We start from the raw sequence: 19,295 nt of genomic DNA, 5'->3' as shown, positions 1-19,295 counted from the left end.
GATATTTTTGTTAATCATATCTTTGACGGGCTGTTTTTTATTTGCAGTTTCAACATGCAAGTGAGCGCGTTCGCATTGCACTATCGTTGCTGAAGAACCCAAGAAACCGGCGTCTAAAGGAAGTAAGGGAGTCCGCTCGAAGAGTTGTCGACGAACAACTTGACAAGTTGGTCGAACAGAAGGATCCCTTCATCCCTCATCATCCCATCGCAAGGAAGCCAATAACACGCTCCCAGGCAAAGTAGATTCATTTTGACAGTAGGTGATAAGGGTTTACAGTGTACAAATTAGGTGTAATGGCATGTATATATCCCTATTTGCGCACAGTCAGGGTGCTTTTGTAGTATAGCAAGTGCAATTGCATGACACGATGTAATTCCATTATTCGCTTAGAAATGGTATTTTGGTTTTCTTGACGACATAGAAACATTTCATGACTAGATCGAACCGCCTAGTTTCACTTGTTTGCTACGGTATGTGTCTTGTTTGAAGATTCATCCACGGTATGTGTCTTGTTTTTTTGTTGCCCCAATGGGAACATGATAGCAGGGTATTGAAGCCCCGACTTCATTTACCAAACAGGAGTTCCTACTAGATTGATAATAAAGGTCTCGTAACCATATGTTGGGGTTATTTTTTTGTACAATTTATACCCTAAAACTATTCAACCATACCGATTCTAACATTTAACATGCGATATTATGGCTGAAATTATAACATCAGAAATGACATCAGAAATGATGACAACCAACACCAGCTACATCATACAATACCGGTGTTTCACGGAGCTCGCTTCTCCAAAATAGCAATTGCTTCGTATACCTGGATCTTGTCCCACTTAGTTGAACCACCATCAACAAGCTTAGCGTATTTCCTAAACATCTCAAAGCCTACCTCAATCCCGCCATTGTAAATCTCGTACTTGGTCGTTGAATCTCCTTCATCAAAGATGTTGTTACTAGCCTCGGTGGGAGGCTTCGTGACATCATGGGCTCGTTTGACTTGTTGGCGGACATAATTCGATGAATTAACACCATCATCACCCACCCTCTTGTTCTTAGGTGTGGTGGAGCCTCTTGAGCTACCAACCATTGAATGGGACATTGTATGGGTTTTCTGTTTTTGTCTCTCAGATTGTGTTTCAATAATGGATTAAGTACAAAATAGGTGGAAGTCTTTGAGTTGAAATGTAGAGGAAGTAAGTCCTTAAATAATCATTCATTTTACCCTGGTTCTTTGTACTTGGTCGTTTTGTAGTTTGGACTGGGGTTTCTTTTTCGGCGGAACGTCGAATTTTCCTAAACGAAGACACTCCATTAAGTTCTGTTGAACACATACCTCGTTTGTTTGAAAAAGTAAGTTCGTTGGGGTCATCTTTCCGGGGAACGGTCAACTTTACTCAACGAACGCAACATTTGCGTTAACTTGAACAAATACCACGTTTATTAGAAAAAGTGAGTTCGTTGGACCCATTTTTCCGTCGAACAGGTAACTTTCGTCATTGAACGAACTCCTTGCGTTAGTATGAAAACAAATAACGTTTGTTTAAATTTTTTTTTCTGTTGGGGTTCTTTTTCGGGGGAACGTGGGATTTTTCTGAACCAACGCACCCCCTTCTGTTTGGTTCAAGACTCACCTAGTTTGTTTGAAAAAGTACGCTAGTGGGGCCCATTTGTGTGGGAATGGGTAACTTTACTAAACAAACACAACCCTTATGTTCACTTAACAAACACCCCGTTTGTGTGAAAGAGTAGGGTTGTTGGGTATATTTTTTCAGCGAACAGAAAACTTTCCTCAACTAACGTACATTTTACGTAGTACTGAAAAAGTTTCCCATTTGTTTGAAAAAGAGCGGTAGTTGGGGCATTTTTTGGTCAAACGGGTTACTTTTCTCCACGAACGCAGGTACTGCATTCGTATGAAGAAATACTCTGTTGGTTTGAAAAAGTAAGTTTGTTGGCCTTCATTTTCGCCGGAACGTCGAATTTTTCTGAACTAAATCAAACTCTTGCGTTAGAATGAACAAACACCCCGTTTGTTTGAAAAAGTTAGTTCGTTGGTATATTTTTTCGGCCAACAGATAACTTTCCTGAACAAACGCCACTACGACCGTTTGTCTTAAAAAGTTTCTCATTTTTTTGAAAAAGTAAGGTCGTTGGGGAGATTTTTTCGCGAACAGAGAGCTTTTCTCTAGGAACACAGGTAATGCGTTCATATGAATAAATACCCTGTTGGTTCTGAAAAGTACTTTTGGTGGGAACCGTTTTCGGTGGAACGTCAACTTTTTATGAACCAAACCAATTACTTGCGCTCAGATGAACAAACAACCCGTTTGTTTGAAAAAGTAAGTTCGTTGGTATATTGTTTCGGCGAACAGATACCTTTCCTCAACAAACGCATTGGTTGCGTTCTTGTAAACTAGTAGCTCATTTGTTTGAAAAAGTAAAGTGGTTGGGGAGCTTGTTTGGGTGAACGTTTAACTTTTCTTTAGGAACGAAAGGACGACGTTCGTTTGAATAAATAGCCCGTTGGTTGGACAGAGTAGGTTTGTTGGCCCCCTTTTTCGGCGGGACGTTGAATTTTTCCAAACGAAAGCGAACCTTCCGTTTTGTTGAACAATAACCCCGTTTTTTCCTTGCTTTTGGTGAAGATAGATACGTTAGAGTGTGTATGATAATATGCTCGAAATTTGGTTGGACATGAGAGGCTGTTTTATAGAAACATGTAGGGGTACAATTGTCCATTCGGAATACACTCCGCCATACATTTTTTTTAACACCATTTCAAAATTAACATAAACCATACTTTGCCCCCAAAAGCCCAAACCCAATTCAATGTTAACCATAAAGCTCAACCAAAATTCAAAACTGTTAATCCAAAAATAAAATAGTAACCCTTGAATTTTAACCCTACAAGCCAACCCCAATTAATACGATCCATAACAGCCTTTGCACCCAACTCAATTTTAACTGTGAGCTCAACCCATTTCAATTTTAACTTTGAAGCATAAACCACAAACCCTAAACACTTGAATTTTAATCATGTACCCCAAAACCAATTCGTACGCTCCATAAAGCCCAAACCCTTCAATTATAACCGTAACTACAAGTGCATAAACCCTAAATCCTAACCCCTTCAATTGTAACCAGAAAGCCCAAACTCAATTATTACTATCCCTACAGCGCAACCCAAGTAATTTTTAAATGTAAGAGCAACTCCACCCATTTGCCCTTAGCTATGGCAAGGGGGGAGCTAGGGCAGCCACTATTCAGGTGAATAGTGGTTGCCCTTGCAAATAGTTTTTTGTGTTTCCACCCATTGCCATGGCAAAGGGCAAGTACTATTCATTTTGTTGTTTTTTCACAACTTTTTTTTTACTTAAACAATTAATTTGGATAAGATTTTCGGATAAGATTTTTGGGTTACTATGTGTTAATACTATTCATATCGGATCAGATTTTATTTTATTAGTTGTATTGGTTGGTATTTATAGAAAAAAAAAATATGAGGATTTGGTGTTAAAAGTGAAGAGTATTGGTTGGTATTTATAGACACGGGCGGACCCATAATTTTTTTAGCGGAGGTGCAATATTGGCTAAGTATGAAAAATGGTTTTTCGGAATAATCATTTTCTCAAGATAATTTTTGGCGGCTTTTATTCCTTACACATCATATAAGAAAACTTGATTTTATGGGATTTTCATATGAAGTATATATTGACTTAATGAGGCATCATTTTTAGCCTATATCGTATTTTGCACTAAAACCGATTTTTCATATTTTGATTTGGTGGGATTTGATTTTCTAATATTTTTATTTGAATCCAAATTGGGGGTACTTCCTTATTTACATTGTAAACTTCAGTAAATGGAGTAATATCAAAATATATGAAAGTAAAAGGACAAAGACATTTACTTAAATTTTGTTTCTAGTTTTATGGCAAAACAGATTACTAAAGAGGTAGAGAGTTCTAAGTTGATGATGAAAGCCCAAACCCAATTATATTTTCACAGTAAAGCCCAATCCATTGTGGGGCTGAAAACCCGAAACCCACTTGTGACAAATTGACAATTTTCTCCTTACAAATGTATAAGTGACCCGACTCTTCGAAGGGGCTTAAAATGGCCCAAGGGAACAGGACCCGGGCCTTGCATTCTTCAAGTTAGAACCTCAGTGGATCAAACCCAAGGAAAATTCTGAAACATCATACGGATGCAGCGCAAGACCATTTTCGGGTTTCACCTACAATCTCTCTGGGAGGCAAAGGAAATGGCGTCTCTCATGGCGATTCGACGCGCACCAAGCCCAGCACTGTTATAATTCTGTAAGGTACGGCCTCTGCATCTTTCTCAATTTGCCTTCTCTCACGGCAGCAACACCATCGCCATCAACATCACCAACTTAGAAACCCTAACCATAGCCAAAACCCTAAGCACCTCTACGGTCCAAAACGAGTACCAGAGGCCCCCTCCGCAGCAGCAGCCCCCGCCGTCCGATCCTAGGCCTTTCGATGAACAGGCAAACACTAACCAGTGGGAACCACAAGGCCAGGGATATCCTAACAAAGCTCCGAACTTTCCCAATCTCGGGTATCCAAACCAGAATTCGGCTTTACCTTCAAATCCCATTGTGGGTCTGGTTATATGGGACCGAATCCAAGCCATTGAACTCTTTCCTAGAGTGGGTTCGGTCTGCTTTGAGTGTTTTCACGTACACAAACGATTTAAACTGAAATTGGCAGCGTTTACATTTCCGGGTTGTTATGTTTTCGTAAAACATCTTATGGGTACGTTTTGATTCCATGTGCGTTGGCCTTCATTTTTTCAGAGAAGCGTAGGGTCTGCGAAAGTTGAGGATTTCCTATTACGTGAATTCGTAGCTGTTGATATTGGTGTGAAGACTAAGGTGGCGCTGAGAAGCTGTTGATTGAAGGTTGGGGCTTTAGTCGATTCCGGTTAGTCTCTTATTTCAAATGTGATCCCTTGCATATTGATATTTGATGATGATTTCTCATATGTTATAAATTATGAAGGGAGACTGACATCAAAAGTTAAATGTGGAGACTACATATGGAAATAATTTGTGGATTTTCATGCAGTGTCTTTTATGTTGTTGATAGTGTTTCATATGGTATTGATGCTTGTGGGTTTTGAGGGAGCAATGTGTGTTGGTATTATTTGTTGTGCATCCTTCTAGTGCAATGTAGTCCCTGGTTGGTATTTTCTTGGATGGCATGTGATATTGACCTTCGGGTTCTATTTTTCGTCAGAATAGGTACTGTATTGGTTGATGTTGAGGGATATATAATCTGTTTCATTGTTCTGTATCAAATCAATAATGAAGGATTCCAAGCAACAATGAGGACGACGAAAAAGTCCATTCACGTTGGACCATCTCAGCAAGGTTCCCGGCCCCAAAAGACCACCCTTGCGAAGGGTACGAAAGGTACCTCTTCCGTGGCTTCCTCAACATCCAAAAAACGGAAGGCAGCATCCCGAATATCGGGTCCTATGGGTAGTGGCGTCTTCGGTGTACGTGTGTTCGTACCCAGGGGCCGCAATCCTTGTTCACCCGTGCTTCACGTGGATTTGGAGGAACATATCTCCTTCAAGGTATTGTTTTTCATTTTACAATTGGCATTTCTGAGTTTGGAAAAGTGTCTAATTAAGTCCGGTGACAAGCATATTCTGAATACTTAGTAATTTGTGTTTGATGTAGCTCACTTTAACAAAAATTAGAGGGTGTGGAAACAACGAGAAGTGTGCTCTGTGGTATAACACAGCAATGCACGAGATGGTGAAAGCAAAGGTCCAAGAGGCCGGCTTTTTGCCCTTTTTGTCGATATTGGGCCATGGAAAGAAGGGGGATAGGCCCTTACTTGTGGCCTTAGCTGAGAGGTGGTGGGACACTACCCACACATTCCACTTCGATGAAGTTGGAGAGATGACAATGACCCCGACGGACTTCTCGGCAATCACAGGATTGCGTGTTGGTGGGAAGCGTTTACAGTACGACTTCGAGATGTACAAAAATAAGAACAAGGTGGTCAAATTGTTTGGGAAACCCATTGCTGACCTACTCGCAGGCGAGAGGAGAGTGCCGTATGACAGCCTTTGCACCCCGTACTGGAACAAGCATCCGAAGGATGATAAAGAAGCTGATCAAATTGCACGGGCTTTTATATTGTGCTTGATTGGCTCATCTTTCCTAAATGATAAGAGCCACTACGTGAGTATGCACTACGCCCCCAGTTTGGAAAAAGTGTCCGACATTGGTAATTATGACTGGGGCGGGGCGGCTTTGGCGTGCTTGTACAGATCGATGGATTCTTGTTCGAGGGGCAGGTCAGCAAGCATGGGCGGGTATTGGAGGGCATGGGAGGTTAGTATAATCGAACTTAATGTCCCCAAACTGCAACAGGGTTCTGTGCTTAAATTACTTATTTGTATACTTGTTTTGTGTAGGTATGGGCTTGTGAGTATCTAAAGCCATTTGCTTTATCAAGCCCAAGTGGGAGTGTGAACACGTGGCCCCGAACTTTGAGGTGGGTTGGTGCAAAATCAAAACGCGACTTGCAGCATCACTTGGAACCTTTTAGAGTGATGATGCGACATCTAACCACTGATCAGGTATAAAGTCTTCACTCTTGAACCGTTTGCTTTATTACCATAAACATGTAGTTATGACACAAATATAACAAATTTGTATTGCAGGTAAATTGGAACCCTTGGGGGACCAATGACTCCGAGCTGCCGGAAGAAGTAAAAAAAACCGTGCCGGCAACTCGGAAACGAATCCTCCTTGAGGGACCAGCTGGTTCAGCATGGTTTTTGGGCGAGCGCGTAACAATGCAAAGTTTAGGCACCCCATCACCTCAAGTACCCAAAATTCCACCGAGGACAATGCTTGCCGATTATAAGCTCAGTAATGAGTCAGAAGTGGAGGAAGCAGTAAATGGGTATCCAGCTTCCGAATGGGTTGCTCCTCGTTCATCCGACTATGCTGACTACAGAGATGAGTACATACGTTACCGCCACTACGACGACTTGCGTGATGCGGTACGTTCTACACTAAACACGTGTTCTTTACTGACACATGCAGCATGAAATTCATATAATTTTGCCTAACTCTAAAATGATACCTGAATTGCACAGGAACCACAACATAGTACTCCCGCAGGGGCCAATGTACTTCCCCACATCTCTCCTCAGCCATGGTTAGTGCGAATACCGTGTTGGGCCAACCAAAATGGAAGTAAAGTTGTGCGGATACCCCGTGGCCAAGATTGCCCTGATATACCATTACCTGATGGTGTAACGCATGTAAGTAGCTTCCATTGAAGATGTCATTTATTATGAAAAGATGGCTTGCTGTGGTGATTGTTGTAATTGCATGTGTCTGCCTGTAGGTCACTGCTGAAGCTGCAACAGAGCTTTTGGAGCTGAATGCTGGGTTGAATGCCGTACTATTTTCAACTGCATTGGAAGCAAGCACAGAGATCAGGCGCCTACGGGAAGAGATTGTGAGTCACTTCAGCTGAATTTCGTACTGATTTCTTAAAATTAACAACCATCACGGATGTTATATTCAAATAACAGCCCATGGTATTGAACATGAACGGTATTATATTGTAATAGGAGAGATTGAAGCACACATCGGGAACAGGCATTGCAAGTTCGGGTCTTGCTGAAGACGTGGTGGATGATGATGCAGAACATGTAAGCTTGTTACCTCCATTCTAAACTTTGATTTATAAGATGTTACATTTTGCTAGTTTAAATATTATGTTATATTCTGCACTGTAAGCCATCATCACTCGTGTGCACAACTAAATTTAACAACATTGATATTTTATATATGTCAATGTTACCATGTGTATGTAGGAGTTTCGCAAAAAAATGCAACACGACACACGTAGAAAAGGAAAGACCAAAGTTGTGCTACCACAGGAGCATGAAGAAGATGAGGAAGAGGAAGAACAAGAGGAAGGAGAGGAAGAAGAGGAAGAAGATCAGGAACAAGATGAGGAGGAAGAGGAAGAAGATCAGGAACAAGATGAGGAAGATGAAGAGGACGATGAAGACGAAGGTTGGTTGGACGAGAAAGAGGATGAGTCTGAGGATGAGGAAGAGGATGGCCATGAGGAGGGGGCCACATCTAAGGGTAAGCCGGATGCAAAACAACACTCCACAGAAGAAAATCGCAAGGGTGAGAAAAGTCTTTGTTCACGTAACCCAAAGAGAAAGACAACGAAGTAAATTAAGGATATGACTAAATTGTTCGAATGAATGGGAAATTTTGTAATATAATATGTATACTTTATTGCCCCTCACTGTTTCTCATACTGTATGAATAATGCGCAACCAATATTAGGGTTAATGACCAATTGGACGTTAACAAAATTCGGGATCTACCCTCAAGTCATTTGTGCTACATGACAATGTGTAGTACAACGTAATTGAGATAATTGGTTCTTTGTAATATAATATGTTAGGCTTATTGCCCATTACCGTTTCTGATGCTCCGTATTTCGGTTCATTTCGACCTTCGATTTAGAGTTAAACAAACAGGTGTAATTAGGCCTGTACAAAATAGTCTCATTCATTTTTCCGAACAATTAGGGGTTTGCGCACAGAAACCCTTAAATTGCAGCATCATCATGCAATTGCATGTGTTACATGCAAATACGTACCCCCTGTGTGCAAACTGAACAAATATGAACAGCGCCTTATTGGCCATTACCGTTTCTCATGCTCCGTATTTCGGTTGACTTCGACCGTCGATTTAGAGTTAAACAAACAGGTGTAATTAGGCCTGTACAAAATAGTCTCATTCATTTTTCAGAACAATTAGGGGTTTGCGCACAGACAGCCTTAAATTGCAGCATCACTGTTGGGGGTAGAACCGGTTGGGTCTGCAGTAGAAAAACTATCAGAACCAGGCAAATCAACCACATAGTTCCCATGGCATTGAGAAACCATTTGACTAGGATAACTGTAGCTAATGTCCGGGAACGGCCGGATATCAGAAGTATACTGATATCCTTCACTACCTGATGGGATATTCACACCTGCATGTCTACTTGGATGCAAATTTCTTTGAGAGCAATTACGCTTTGTATGTCCATATCCGCGACACAAATGACATTGTCGACGCTTGCGCATTCCACCCTGCCTTGCTTGAGTGCCTTTTGTCCTAACGATATTTGGATCTTTCACAATATTTGGAGGACATTGCTCACCACTACCCAATTTCAGACTTGTCTGTTCTTCCTTTTGCCGTAAGCCTTCACAAATTCCCTCCCATCTACTAAACTCATTCGTCAACATGGCATAACCATCTGCACTCTTCGATGCAAAAAAACAAACTTTGTTTGACATAGCACTTAAATGTCCATACCTCGCCATTTGTACAACTTCGTTGGTAGTGTCTTCGCCTTTGCCGATAAATTCCCTACATGTATCAGTTTGGCCATTCTTTGTCCATCTCTTCATTATGAGTGCGGGAGGAATTTCCGTAAGGTGCTCGCACTTCATTACATAAAAAAGGTGGCAACACGGGATTCCTTCACTTTCATATTTCCGGCATCCACACTCTATCCGCATATTTTCCCCACCGTGGTAAATACAAGTCCAATTATTATGCGGTTCATCATATTTTGACAATACGTATACACGACCTCCAAAATTATGCATCACATTATCATGGGTGAGTGCTGAACAAGCTTCGATCTCATGACGTACCAATACAAAACACCTATGCGTGTAAATCAGAGAAGCTTGTTGCTCGAGTTTTGTCAATCCGGTTTTAAGGACTGGTGTTGAGTACTTTGCATTGAAACCTTCCTTCGCCGTGGTATTCCTAAGACGTAATATAGCCCTATCAATTGCTGGAATACATTCAAACAACTTCACGCCTTTCCTCAAGTAATCTTTAACATACTTGTTCATGGACTCCACGCGTTGAGTGGTGCACATACCACCGAAAAACTGTCCTCTCAGACATGATTCAGCCCATGCGTCTCTTTTTGCATACATCATTTCCAACCATTCTTTTTGTTTCGGAGTACTCACTCTTTCCCTCAGAACCTCCCATTTCTTCTCAAACTCGTCCAATGCAAATGGTTCCCAAAGACATGCCTGAAAATTTCTAAGCAATTCATCATCCTTCAAGTTACTTTGCGCATTCCTTGACACATGCCATGAGCACAACCGATGGTTAGACATGGGAAACACATCATCAATAGCTTTACGCATCGCCTCATCGCCATCCGTCAATATTGATATTGGCTTCTTATCTTTCATGGATGCCATGAATGTTTCCAATAACCACTTGTAAGTTTCAAATGTCTCGTCCTGCAATAATGCGCAACCAAACATTACAGTCGAACGGTAGTTGTTCGAACCGACAAACAACACTAGGGGCTTGTCATAAACATTTGTTTTGTACGTGCTGTCAAATATGAGGACATCGCCATAGGCAATGTAATCCAACAGTGAAGTGGAGTCCCTCCAAAACAAATTACGAAGCCTATTTTCCTCGTCAACACTGAACTTACAAAAGAATTCTGGATCCATTGCTCCTTTCGCTTTCAAGTAAGAGAGTGCAGCTTCTGTGTCACCGTCGAGCAAAATTTCCCTGCGTGATGCATCCAACTTATTGTACAGATCCTTTATTTGAAAACCAACATTTAAATACCCACCACATTGGTCGACCATATACTCATATGTTTGACATGTTCTAAACAATGCTCTTCGCATTCCCACTGCTTGTGCTAAATCAGAACTTCGAACGACCCGATTACATCGGAGATATGGCGATTCAAGTGGAGTAACTAGTTGGTGATTGTGATGTGGTTCAAAATTCGTAACAACGTAAACATCACTTTTCTTCTCATAACCCACCCAAAAATGGGCAGAACAATTCTCTCTTGTAATTGGCTTCGGTGGTCGAATCCTATCTGATCGCTCATTAAACTTCTCATTTCTCAAACCTTCTTTAGAACAACACCACCGTCTCCTGCATACTTTCCCTTCCGAATTTCTAACCAATTTGTCTTTTCTCACACTAAATCCAATGCCCTTTGCATAACTCATATAATATTCTTCCGCTAATTCTATCGTTTTAAACTCTTTCCCCATAACATCTTCTTTCCTCGGTGCAATAATGTCAACAACATTATCATCACTACTTTCACTAACCATATGTTCGACCGACATATGCCCACTCTCTGTTGCCGGTGCCCTGTGACTTGACCTTTCACAACCACCCAAATACCCTGAATCACTACAACCACCCTTTGATGTCTCTCCACCCCTGTCCATCTTACCAGACCTCTCCATGCCTGAGAAACATAATTTCAAACTTAAATTACATTATACTCTATGTGGTAACATACTTTCTCTTTAAAAAAAACTCAAATGAATAATGTCATGCTATTGCACATCCTAAGGTCAATAATTGCACCACGTATAACTGTTTCGCAACCAAAACATGCAATTGCATCAACTCAGTACCCAAAATACATTCAAGTCCTAAACCAGAAAATAGGGTTCTTTCAAATCTTACTTGATGTTTCCATACTTTCAAAGCCTCCTCCTTTCACTTCCTTTTGCCACCACCTCAAATTTCGTCCTTAACAGCCAAGGATCTTCAAAATCTTTACAACCACGTTATTATTACAAATCCATTCCCCTGCAAAATTTTAATTATATATCAGACAATGCCAACTGCCCATACTAAATTACTTAAATCCCTCCACTTTGGTGACCATTTCATCATGGAGGTTGGACCCACCATCAATTTGGTATCTGCATATCAGTTTTGGGCAACTACAGAGAAGAGTTGAGGACCTCAATTCTATTACCATTACCTTCTTGCAGATGCGTTTTGCCCAAGCCCAGACTGGAGTTGCTAAGGATTGGATTTGGGCAAGCACAGACAACAGCTCCTGGAGGCGCTACGGATTGGATGGGCTTCATGTACAGTTTCCTCTGCTGCTGTGACTTCTGTAAGCCCCCCTTCACTTCAGATTAAAGGCCAAGTGAGCCCGAGTCTCTACTGCTCCGAAAACTCAGTATCCATAGACGAACTCAGACATGAAATCGGGTCTCACAGAGTCCTCTAGTTCCCTATGTTGTGTTCGATTTGGGAAACCAGAATGGAGCGGACTGGGCGCATCTTCTTCTCCTCCAAACCTGCCTTTCTCTTTCCTCACATGCCACTCACATGCTGAATCACAAAGGCTGAGCAGGTCATTAAGTCATTCAATCTCAGCCATCCTTTTTTAACATGAAACCTCAACCGTTGGATAGCCGGCTGTACCGGTACAGCTGATGCACCACAGAATTTTCCTTTATTTGACTGGAGCAGAGAAGCATAGGATAAGACCGTCAGCAATTGGCGTTCCTACCCAATCTTCTACCGGGGTTTTCTCATTGCGACACGTGTCACTCCAGAATAATGTATAGTTGTATACAATGTGTATGTGACACCTGTCTCGATAGGAGACGGACACGTGTTGGATATGCGGCAACGTGGGGGTTTTGTCTGGTTTGAAATGGTCATACAATCACGTGGAGACGGACTGGTGCGCAATTGCTTACGTTTTCCGGTGCTACGTGGCGACCTTTGAGGAGAAAGGGTCTGGGCTGAGTCAGTCAGCTGTTGACACCTGTAAACTGTCTACTATTTGGTCAGGTAGAGTTGGGTCGGCCTCTTGAGATCGGGCCGCCCACTGCCGGCTTCCTGCAAGACTTGAAGACTACCGAACCTAATTCATTCTAGTTGAATGCCCAAACCCAACGCTGCCCCCAGGCCCAAGGTTGTATCCCTCTTCCTCTTCCAACATCACTTGTATAGGTCCATTTGAATATATATGTCTTAATTCTTGTTCTGTCAAGTTAATTAGGTTAAAGACATGGCTGCTAGTGGCTCCTTGGGTCTAATATGTTTTGGAATTTCCTCCCTCTTGAAGTGTATGATTGAAATATAAGTTTTGGGGTTTAAAGTATATACGGTAATATTCACCTAGCTAGTTGTAAGAACTAATCATATTTTAATCCACCAAATAATTAAAATCGTCTCAGTCACGTACGGTATCGGGCGAAGTAGAATCAATCAAGAGCTAATTAAAAGTAGATTATATAAGTAATTAACCAATTACAGCTGAAATATAAATAAGATTTGGTTAAGGAGCACAAGTTGTATAATAATGCATGCATGAACAAATTAATGGTCCTTGATAAGTAGATATGCATGTGGGTTTGCTTGTTAAAGTAAGCTCATATATGTTATGTAAATATTCCCCACCTAATCAAGAATCAACAGGCAGTGCTTTTTAGCTTTTTTTGGGAGGCAAATCAGGCTCCAAATCTAACAAAACAAATGAACGTACTACATAAAGACACAAAGAAAGCTAGATTACAAAGTCAAGCTTTCACACGCTAGTCACTTAAAGACGATCCCACATTAAAAATAGATTATGGAAAGAAAAAAAAGGTTGTTTGGGAAAATGTAATTGAGGGAAAGAGGGAGAGAGGAAAAGAGAGAATATAAACCAGCAGATAATGCTCCACTAAAACTACTGATTCCATCTTTCTTTCTTCTTTTTCTCTCTACTTTTAACTTTTGATTCATCCATGACTTGTACGCAATGGCAAAACATCACACATCACCATCAACAGCAACTTTGTCCCAAATTAAAGAGAATACACACAGACATGCATGGAACTAATTAATATTTTTGCGGCCATGTGTTCTTTTTTCTTTATATAGGACTCACTAGCGATGAGGCATTTCGGCCTAACTTGATAATTTACTCATGTTCCTTGCTGTGCCAAACCGGTGAACTCCAAGCTTGGATTTTTCAGGTCTATAAAACTTTTTGATTGTGCAAAATCGCTTCCCTGCAAAAGTTGAGCCTAAACCCTTGCGTCTTGACATGGACGTGACACGTACAATTGATAGAGAGGATCATAATAGTGCATAAAGTTGTACACTTGATCATGATGATCTACTCAATTTACCAATACATGTGTATGTATAGACATACAAAAGGATCATACATATTGCATAAAGTTGCACACTTGATCAGGTATCACTAGCCTTGACTATGTCTTTCTTAAAATCCATAAGACAATTCCATGAAAATTTAAGGAAAAACTTATATGAAAGGTTTCACGCAAGCAACAAGTATCGGATCTAATTTCAGCTCACTACCTTAAATTGGATTCTGGAAATAATTGAATGGTGAGAGACCATTTCTGGTCTAAGCCCATTTCGATCCATTGAACCGGCTTGCAGCCATGCTCCTCTACTGCAATGTTCATTTTTCATAAACTATAAGTAGTAATTTTCCTTCCAAAAGTGATCTGCGTGTAGGTTCTAAATTCCTAATCAACTTCTACGTACGAATTCAGACTTGATGCACATCACAAATGAAGATCATACCTGCATCAATATTGGAACAAACAAAGGATAGAGCAATTAGGGGATTTCATTCAACGGAAGTTATGATATAGTTAAGATCTTTTTGGTAAAATGCATTAACAGTTTTTTTTTCCTCTGTTGGTTTATTTCAAGAGTGGTTGCATGCATGGTAACTAGCTAACAGGGATAATGGATGACTGAATTAGATTAAGTAATGACTGTCTGTCTTAGTATAAAAATATATCAAGGTCAGAGAAGAAGAAGCAATTAATTGGATTAAGTTATATGGTCACCAAGTGCCTAATTTCCTTACTAATTAGAGAGAAGCAAGCAATCTCTTCAAATAAAAAATAAAAGAAAAGTGGAAATGTGTACGTATAGTGCTTTTGCATTCAACTTTCCATGCTGAATTAGTTTCCAGATTTTTACTTTATTTTTTCTTTAACATGTGCAAGTTAAGTGATGCAAGAACGAGGCCACCACATCGATAATCAGGAGGAAGAGAAAGAAAAAAGGAAACAAACGGAAAGCAAAAGCTGTAAAAGGAAGCACTTTTTAGTATCAGAGAAAGGGAGGACGTGGATTCTGATTTCTCAAGGAAAAGCTACCCATGCATATATATACATATATGATAGGAGAAGAAAGACAACGGAAACTCGAAAAAGTACGACCAACCAATAATAACACAAATCGATGAACCCAGTTAGAGAGAGGGAGAGAGAGAGAGAGTTAAATAAATAAATAATTATACCTGGAAGAATTGCCCCACAGATTGTTAGAAGAAGGGTGGTGGTGGTGTTCCATATCGTGCTCTAAATTTGAGGCTCCTCTTTGGTTAAGTAAGGCACTTGAATTATGATGATGTGTTGTTGTTGTGGACAAAAGATCTTCATCACCAGATCCATCTATATACATATATAATTAAATTAAGCCACCAAAATTATTCATGATTTTTTTGCTTTTCTTTTTCTTTCTGGTCACCCAAAAACTAAAATAAAAGTAAATGAAAAGAAGATATTGAAAACACATTGTCTTTTGTGTGTGCTCAATTTGAATTCTTTATTCTCGTACAAACAGTATGTTCCGACGCACAAAACGGAAGGAATTTAATTTGAAAATTCAAAGTAATAATTAATCTGATATTAACAAGAGCAGCTGGGGATTAAGCAATAGGAATTATTACCTGAGGAACCTAGAGGTTTGTCAGTGTTCTTTACAGTTCTGTACATCTGCAAAAGCAAAAGAGAAAGAGATATATATATATATATATATATATCATTATATATATAAAAACAAGGATATATCATATGAGAAAAATAACTAATTAAAATAATTATAGAAAGAAAGAAAGGGTCAGTCAAAAGCAAGAAATTAAAAAAATTAAAAAAAATAAAGAAATCAGATGCAGATGCTGCTGGTTGGCTTTGTGGATTTTTGTTCAGTAGTTTAATAACCACGAGGTTGATGTTTGGTAAGGTCAGTAAATGCTTTGTATTATTGAGAAATGATGGCTACTTTCTCTCTCTTTCTCTGTTTGTCTCTCTTTCTCTCTCTCAGTCTAAAAGCAGAAGTTGTCCTGTATCTCTATGTATCGGTAGTAATATCACACACACAACACAAGAACACAAGAACACAAGAAAGAAAAAAGGAACAGAAACAGACTCCACTGTTCATCTCATTCATCCATTTCCTTTCATTCATTCATTCATTCATCTCATCAGTAAGCATAATATTATTATTTATTATTAATTCATCACTAGTACTAGTAGTCTAGTGTACTCTCCTCTCTATCCCTTCCCTTCCCTTCCCTTCCTTGGCTACTGTGCCCCTTTCCTACCCAAAGTCTCAAGCCTCAAGTCTGCTGCCTTCTTCACCACACCCACCCCCTCACACAGTATAGTACGTTGTCAAACACAAATTGACATACAGAGAGAAAGAGAGAGACAAAAATTAAGAGAGAAATTAGGTATTTGAATCTGAAATCTGATCAATGTGGTCGATACATATTCAAAGATATTGATTTTTAAAGTGCTGTTTTATTTTAAAATATATACAAAAAAATTCAATCAGCTCCAGCCTCAGCTGTAGCTAGCTAGCGTTGTACCTGCAAATGGCTCTTAACATGAGCAAGTGTGAGATCCTTGACATCCATGAGCTCCAACACTGACTTTGGAGTAGCCCCTACACCGAAATGACCAATTAATTAATTACAAGACTACTTACAAAATGTTGAAGAATTCCCACAGAAGTTTTCAACACCTATATATATATATATATATATATATATTATTGCATATAATTTAATTCCAACTAAATGAAATAATGATATAATGAGAATGAAATGAATTAGATAGAGGAGAGGGGAGGGGAGGGGCTGACTTTCATGGCCGCCAAGGAGCTCGACAGCGTGAACAAAACGGGCATGGAGGGAAGTAGTCCAGCGCATTCTTGGCGCCCTCATGTTCCTCTTGTTGATATTCTGAGATAGCTTAGTCGGCGTAAATCTCGATCTCATGATGAATCCATTAGAGGGCAAATCCGAATTATAATTATAACTGTAATTTGCACCTCCACTAACACCACCAACACTGCATTGCTGCTGCTGCTGCTGCTGCAAATGATTCAAGTTATACGACGGAAAGTAGTGTTGTCGTTGACTTAGACTGTCCATGGTCATCCCGTTAAACGTCCGGGACATGGCGGATTCAAAGCCCATTCCCATTCCCATTCCCATACCACTACATGAATTTGCAGCCGGTGCAGCAGGCCTCAAGGAATTAGACAGATACAAGCGCAACTTGTTAGAATCAAAATCATCCCTCTGATCTCGGTCCACTCTTGAGTAGTGAGATTGGTCCTCCAAGTTTGGAGGAAAGGAGCAATTAGTAGGAGGACAGTTGTAAACTGGAATTCCTTTGATGGGTTTGAGCCTCTCCGCTACATCCAGCATCGAAAACCCATGACTTATACTGGTCTTTGCTTCTTCTTCTTCTTCATGGTGATGAAGATGATGACGACGACCCTCTCCGCCGCCTCCCCGGGTGTTGAAATAGTTTTTTCTCCAGCGGCTCTCAGCCTCCGAAGCTGTGGGATTTGCAAGAGAGAGCTCAGTGTCATGATCAGCTGCTGCGACTAGACTGCAGCTGCCTCTTCTAACACAACTGTCACTGTGCGATTTGTTAATCAGGCCATCGCCGTCCATGTCTCTGCACCATATGTCGAAGCAGCTGCCGGATTCGTGATGATTAGGTGCTTCGTTTGTGCTTTGGTCAGTGCAAATGGAGGAGGGAGCACTGTTTGCGTTTTTGTTTGTGTTTGCGTTTGGAGGGCTTATGTGCAGTGAAAGATCAGGAATCGGATTCAAAGATAAGCGGCAGCTGCCTGCAGCCTCTGAAATCCCTTTTTCATGAGGCATTTTTGTAAAAAAACTAAAACAAAAAAAGAGAAGAAGGTCTTTATTTATTCCCAGCAGCTGCCTCTACAGCTACAAAGTGCTCCAGCTATCTCTCTCAATAACCCACTTCTTCTCCTACTGACAAATTTCAGAACCTAAACAACACACTCACCGACATACAGTATGTGATTGTATTCTTTGATTTCATCCATCAGTTTGCTTCAAAAATAAAAACACAGACACAGACACACATATATGTATAACAACAAGAAAGAAAGAGAATATTATGAGAGACTACTCATGATGGTGATTTTGCTCCCTAACATGGATGACAAAGAAAACAAGGGTTTAGTATGCTTCAAATGAAAACTGAGAACAAAAAAGAAAGGGAGAGAAAGAAAGTGAGAGAGTGTGCTGTAAAGAAACAAAGAAACAAAGAAACAAAGGCTAAATGGAAAAAAAAAAAAGGGAAGACTTTTCTCTTCCTCAAGAAACAGACATCCTCACCAGGAGAGAAGGAGAGAAGGAGAGAAGGAGAGAGAGAGAGAGGTGTGTGGTATTTTGCTAAATAAAAACAAATAATTAATAATAGAAAAAGAAAATGGTGGAGAGGGAGAGGAGAGGAGAGGATATTGGGAATAATAAGGAGAGATGATGTGGGTCTGAGTTTCTAATGCCTCGAGAGTATATATAGGAAAATGACACTCCAACAAAGCCTGTCTCTCTCTCTCTCTCTCTCTCTCTTCTAGTCAATCCACTCACTCAATACACGCAAAACAGCAGCAACAGCAACAAAGGGCTTTTTGTGCAAATTTTCTTTCTTTTTACATATATTTTGTGTTATTTTTTCCATCTCCTTCCCCGGAGACGACGGGTTTAAAAAAAAAATAAAGAGGAGAGAGATATAGCGACAAATCTATAATTCCTTTTCCCCCACCCTCTTCGCTATATATATACCCTCCTTCTAACTCTCTCTCTCTCTCCTGCTGCTACACAATTGAAATTGACAATACAATTACATTGACCCACTGCATGCATGTCGCATGAGTTAAATTACCAGTATATGTTGTTTTATTCCATTGTCAATGCCATCTAGGTGAGTTAATTTCCTTTTACCATTCTCTGCTGCCATGGTAAAAGTACACAATCATTCTTAACACTAACATACATTATTAATACATATTTGATGTAAAATATAATATATGCACAGAAAAAGGCCATATATAAAACCTTAATTGTAAAGGTACGAAAGTGGATAGGCATGTTAGTTAGCATGTATGAAAAAGATGCTTATATTAATTAGAATACCAAAACCATGTACTTAGTTGGTTTCTGCTTCTGTTTCTGTTTCTGACTACATTATATATGTAGAAAGCTCTAAATGATTAGATCATTAATTAATTATTAACTTTAATGTTTAATGAGGATTCAAATTAAGAATTACTCAAGGCACCACACGAGCTCTTGTCAA

The 19,295-nt window shown here is 40.0% G+C and overlaps 2 protein-coding genes across 3 annotated transcripts; both read right to left on the bottom strand.

Annotated features, from left to right (window-relative positions):
* Positions 8,874-11,342, bottom strand: LOC18777895 (protein FAR1-RELATED SEQUENCE 5). Its single transcript, XM_020564811.1, has one exon. It carries the CDS (start codon positions 11,340-11,342, stop codon positions 8,874-8,876), a length of 2,469 nt encoding a protein of 822 aa, XP_020420400.1.
* Positions 13,962-18,776, bottom strand: LOC18777573 (transcription repressor KAN1). 2 transcript variants are annotated; one of them, XM_020564860.1, is made up of 5 exons: positions 16,810-18,776; positions 16,535-16,611; positions 15,614-15,659; positions 15,182-15,335; positions 13,962-14,317 (listed from the first exon to the last, which is right to left on the bottom strand). In XM_020564860.1, the coding sequence occupies exons 1-5, from the start codon at positions 17,843-17,845 to the stop codon at positions 14,209-14,211; spliced, it is 1,422 nt and encodes a 473-aa protein (XP_020420449.1). In that variant the 5' UTR covers positions 17,846-18,776; the 3' UTR covers positions 13,962-14,208. The 2 variants fall into 2 exon arrangements, with proteins under 2 accessions (XP_020420449.1, XP_020420450.1); XM_020564861.1 differs by having other exon boundaries at positions 13,962-14,451; positions 16,810-18,513.

This window comes from Prunus persica, chromosome G5 (genome assembly GCF_000346465.2).
Source record: "Prunus persica cultivar Lovell chromosome G5, Prunus_persica_NCBIv2, whole genome shotgun sequence".
In the NCBI taxonomy this organism is placed as follows: Eukaryota; Viridiplantae; Streptophyta; class Magnoliopsida; order Rosales; family Rosaceae; genus Prunus; species Prunus persica.
Note: the sequence above shows the minus strand (reverse complement) of the source record. Positions and strands in the feature narration are given on the sequence as shown.

Coding starts and splice junctions, on each gene's coding strand:
- LOC18777895 (XM_020564811.1), bottom strand. CDS start 11,342: ATGGAGAGGTCTGGTAAGATGGACAGGGGTGGAGAGACATCAAAGGGT.
- LOC18777573 (XM_020564860.1), bottom strand. CDS start 17,845: ATGCCTCATGAAAAAGGGATTTCAGAGGCTGCAGGCAGCTGCCGCTTA. Junction 16,612..16,809: donor GCTCCTTGGCGGCCATGAAA/GTCAGCCCCTCC, acceptor ATTTCGGTGTAG/GGGCTACTCCAAAGTCAGTG. Junction 15,336..15,613: donor CAAACCTCTAGGTTCCTCAG/GTAATAATTCCT, acceptor ATATGTATATAG/ATGGATCTGGTGATGAAGAT.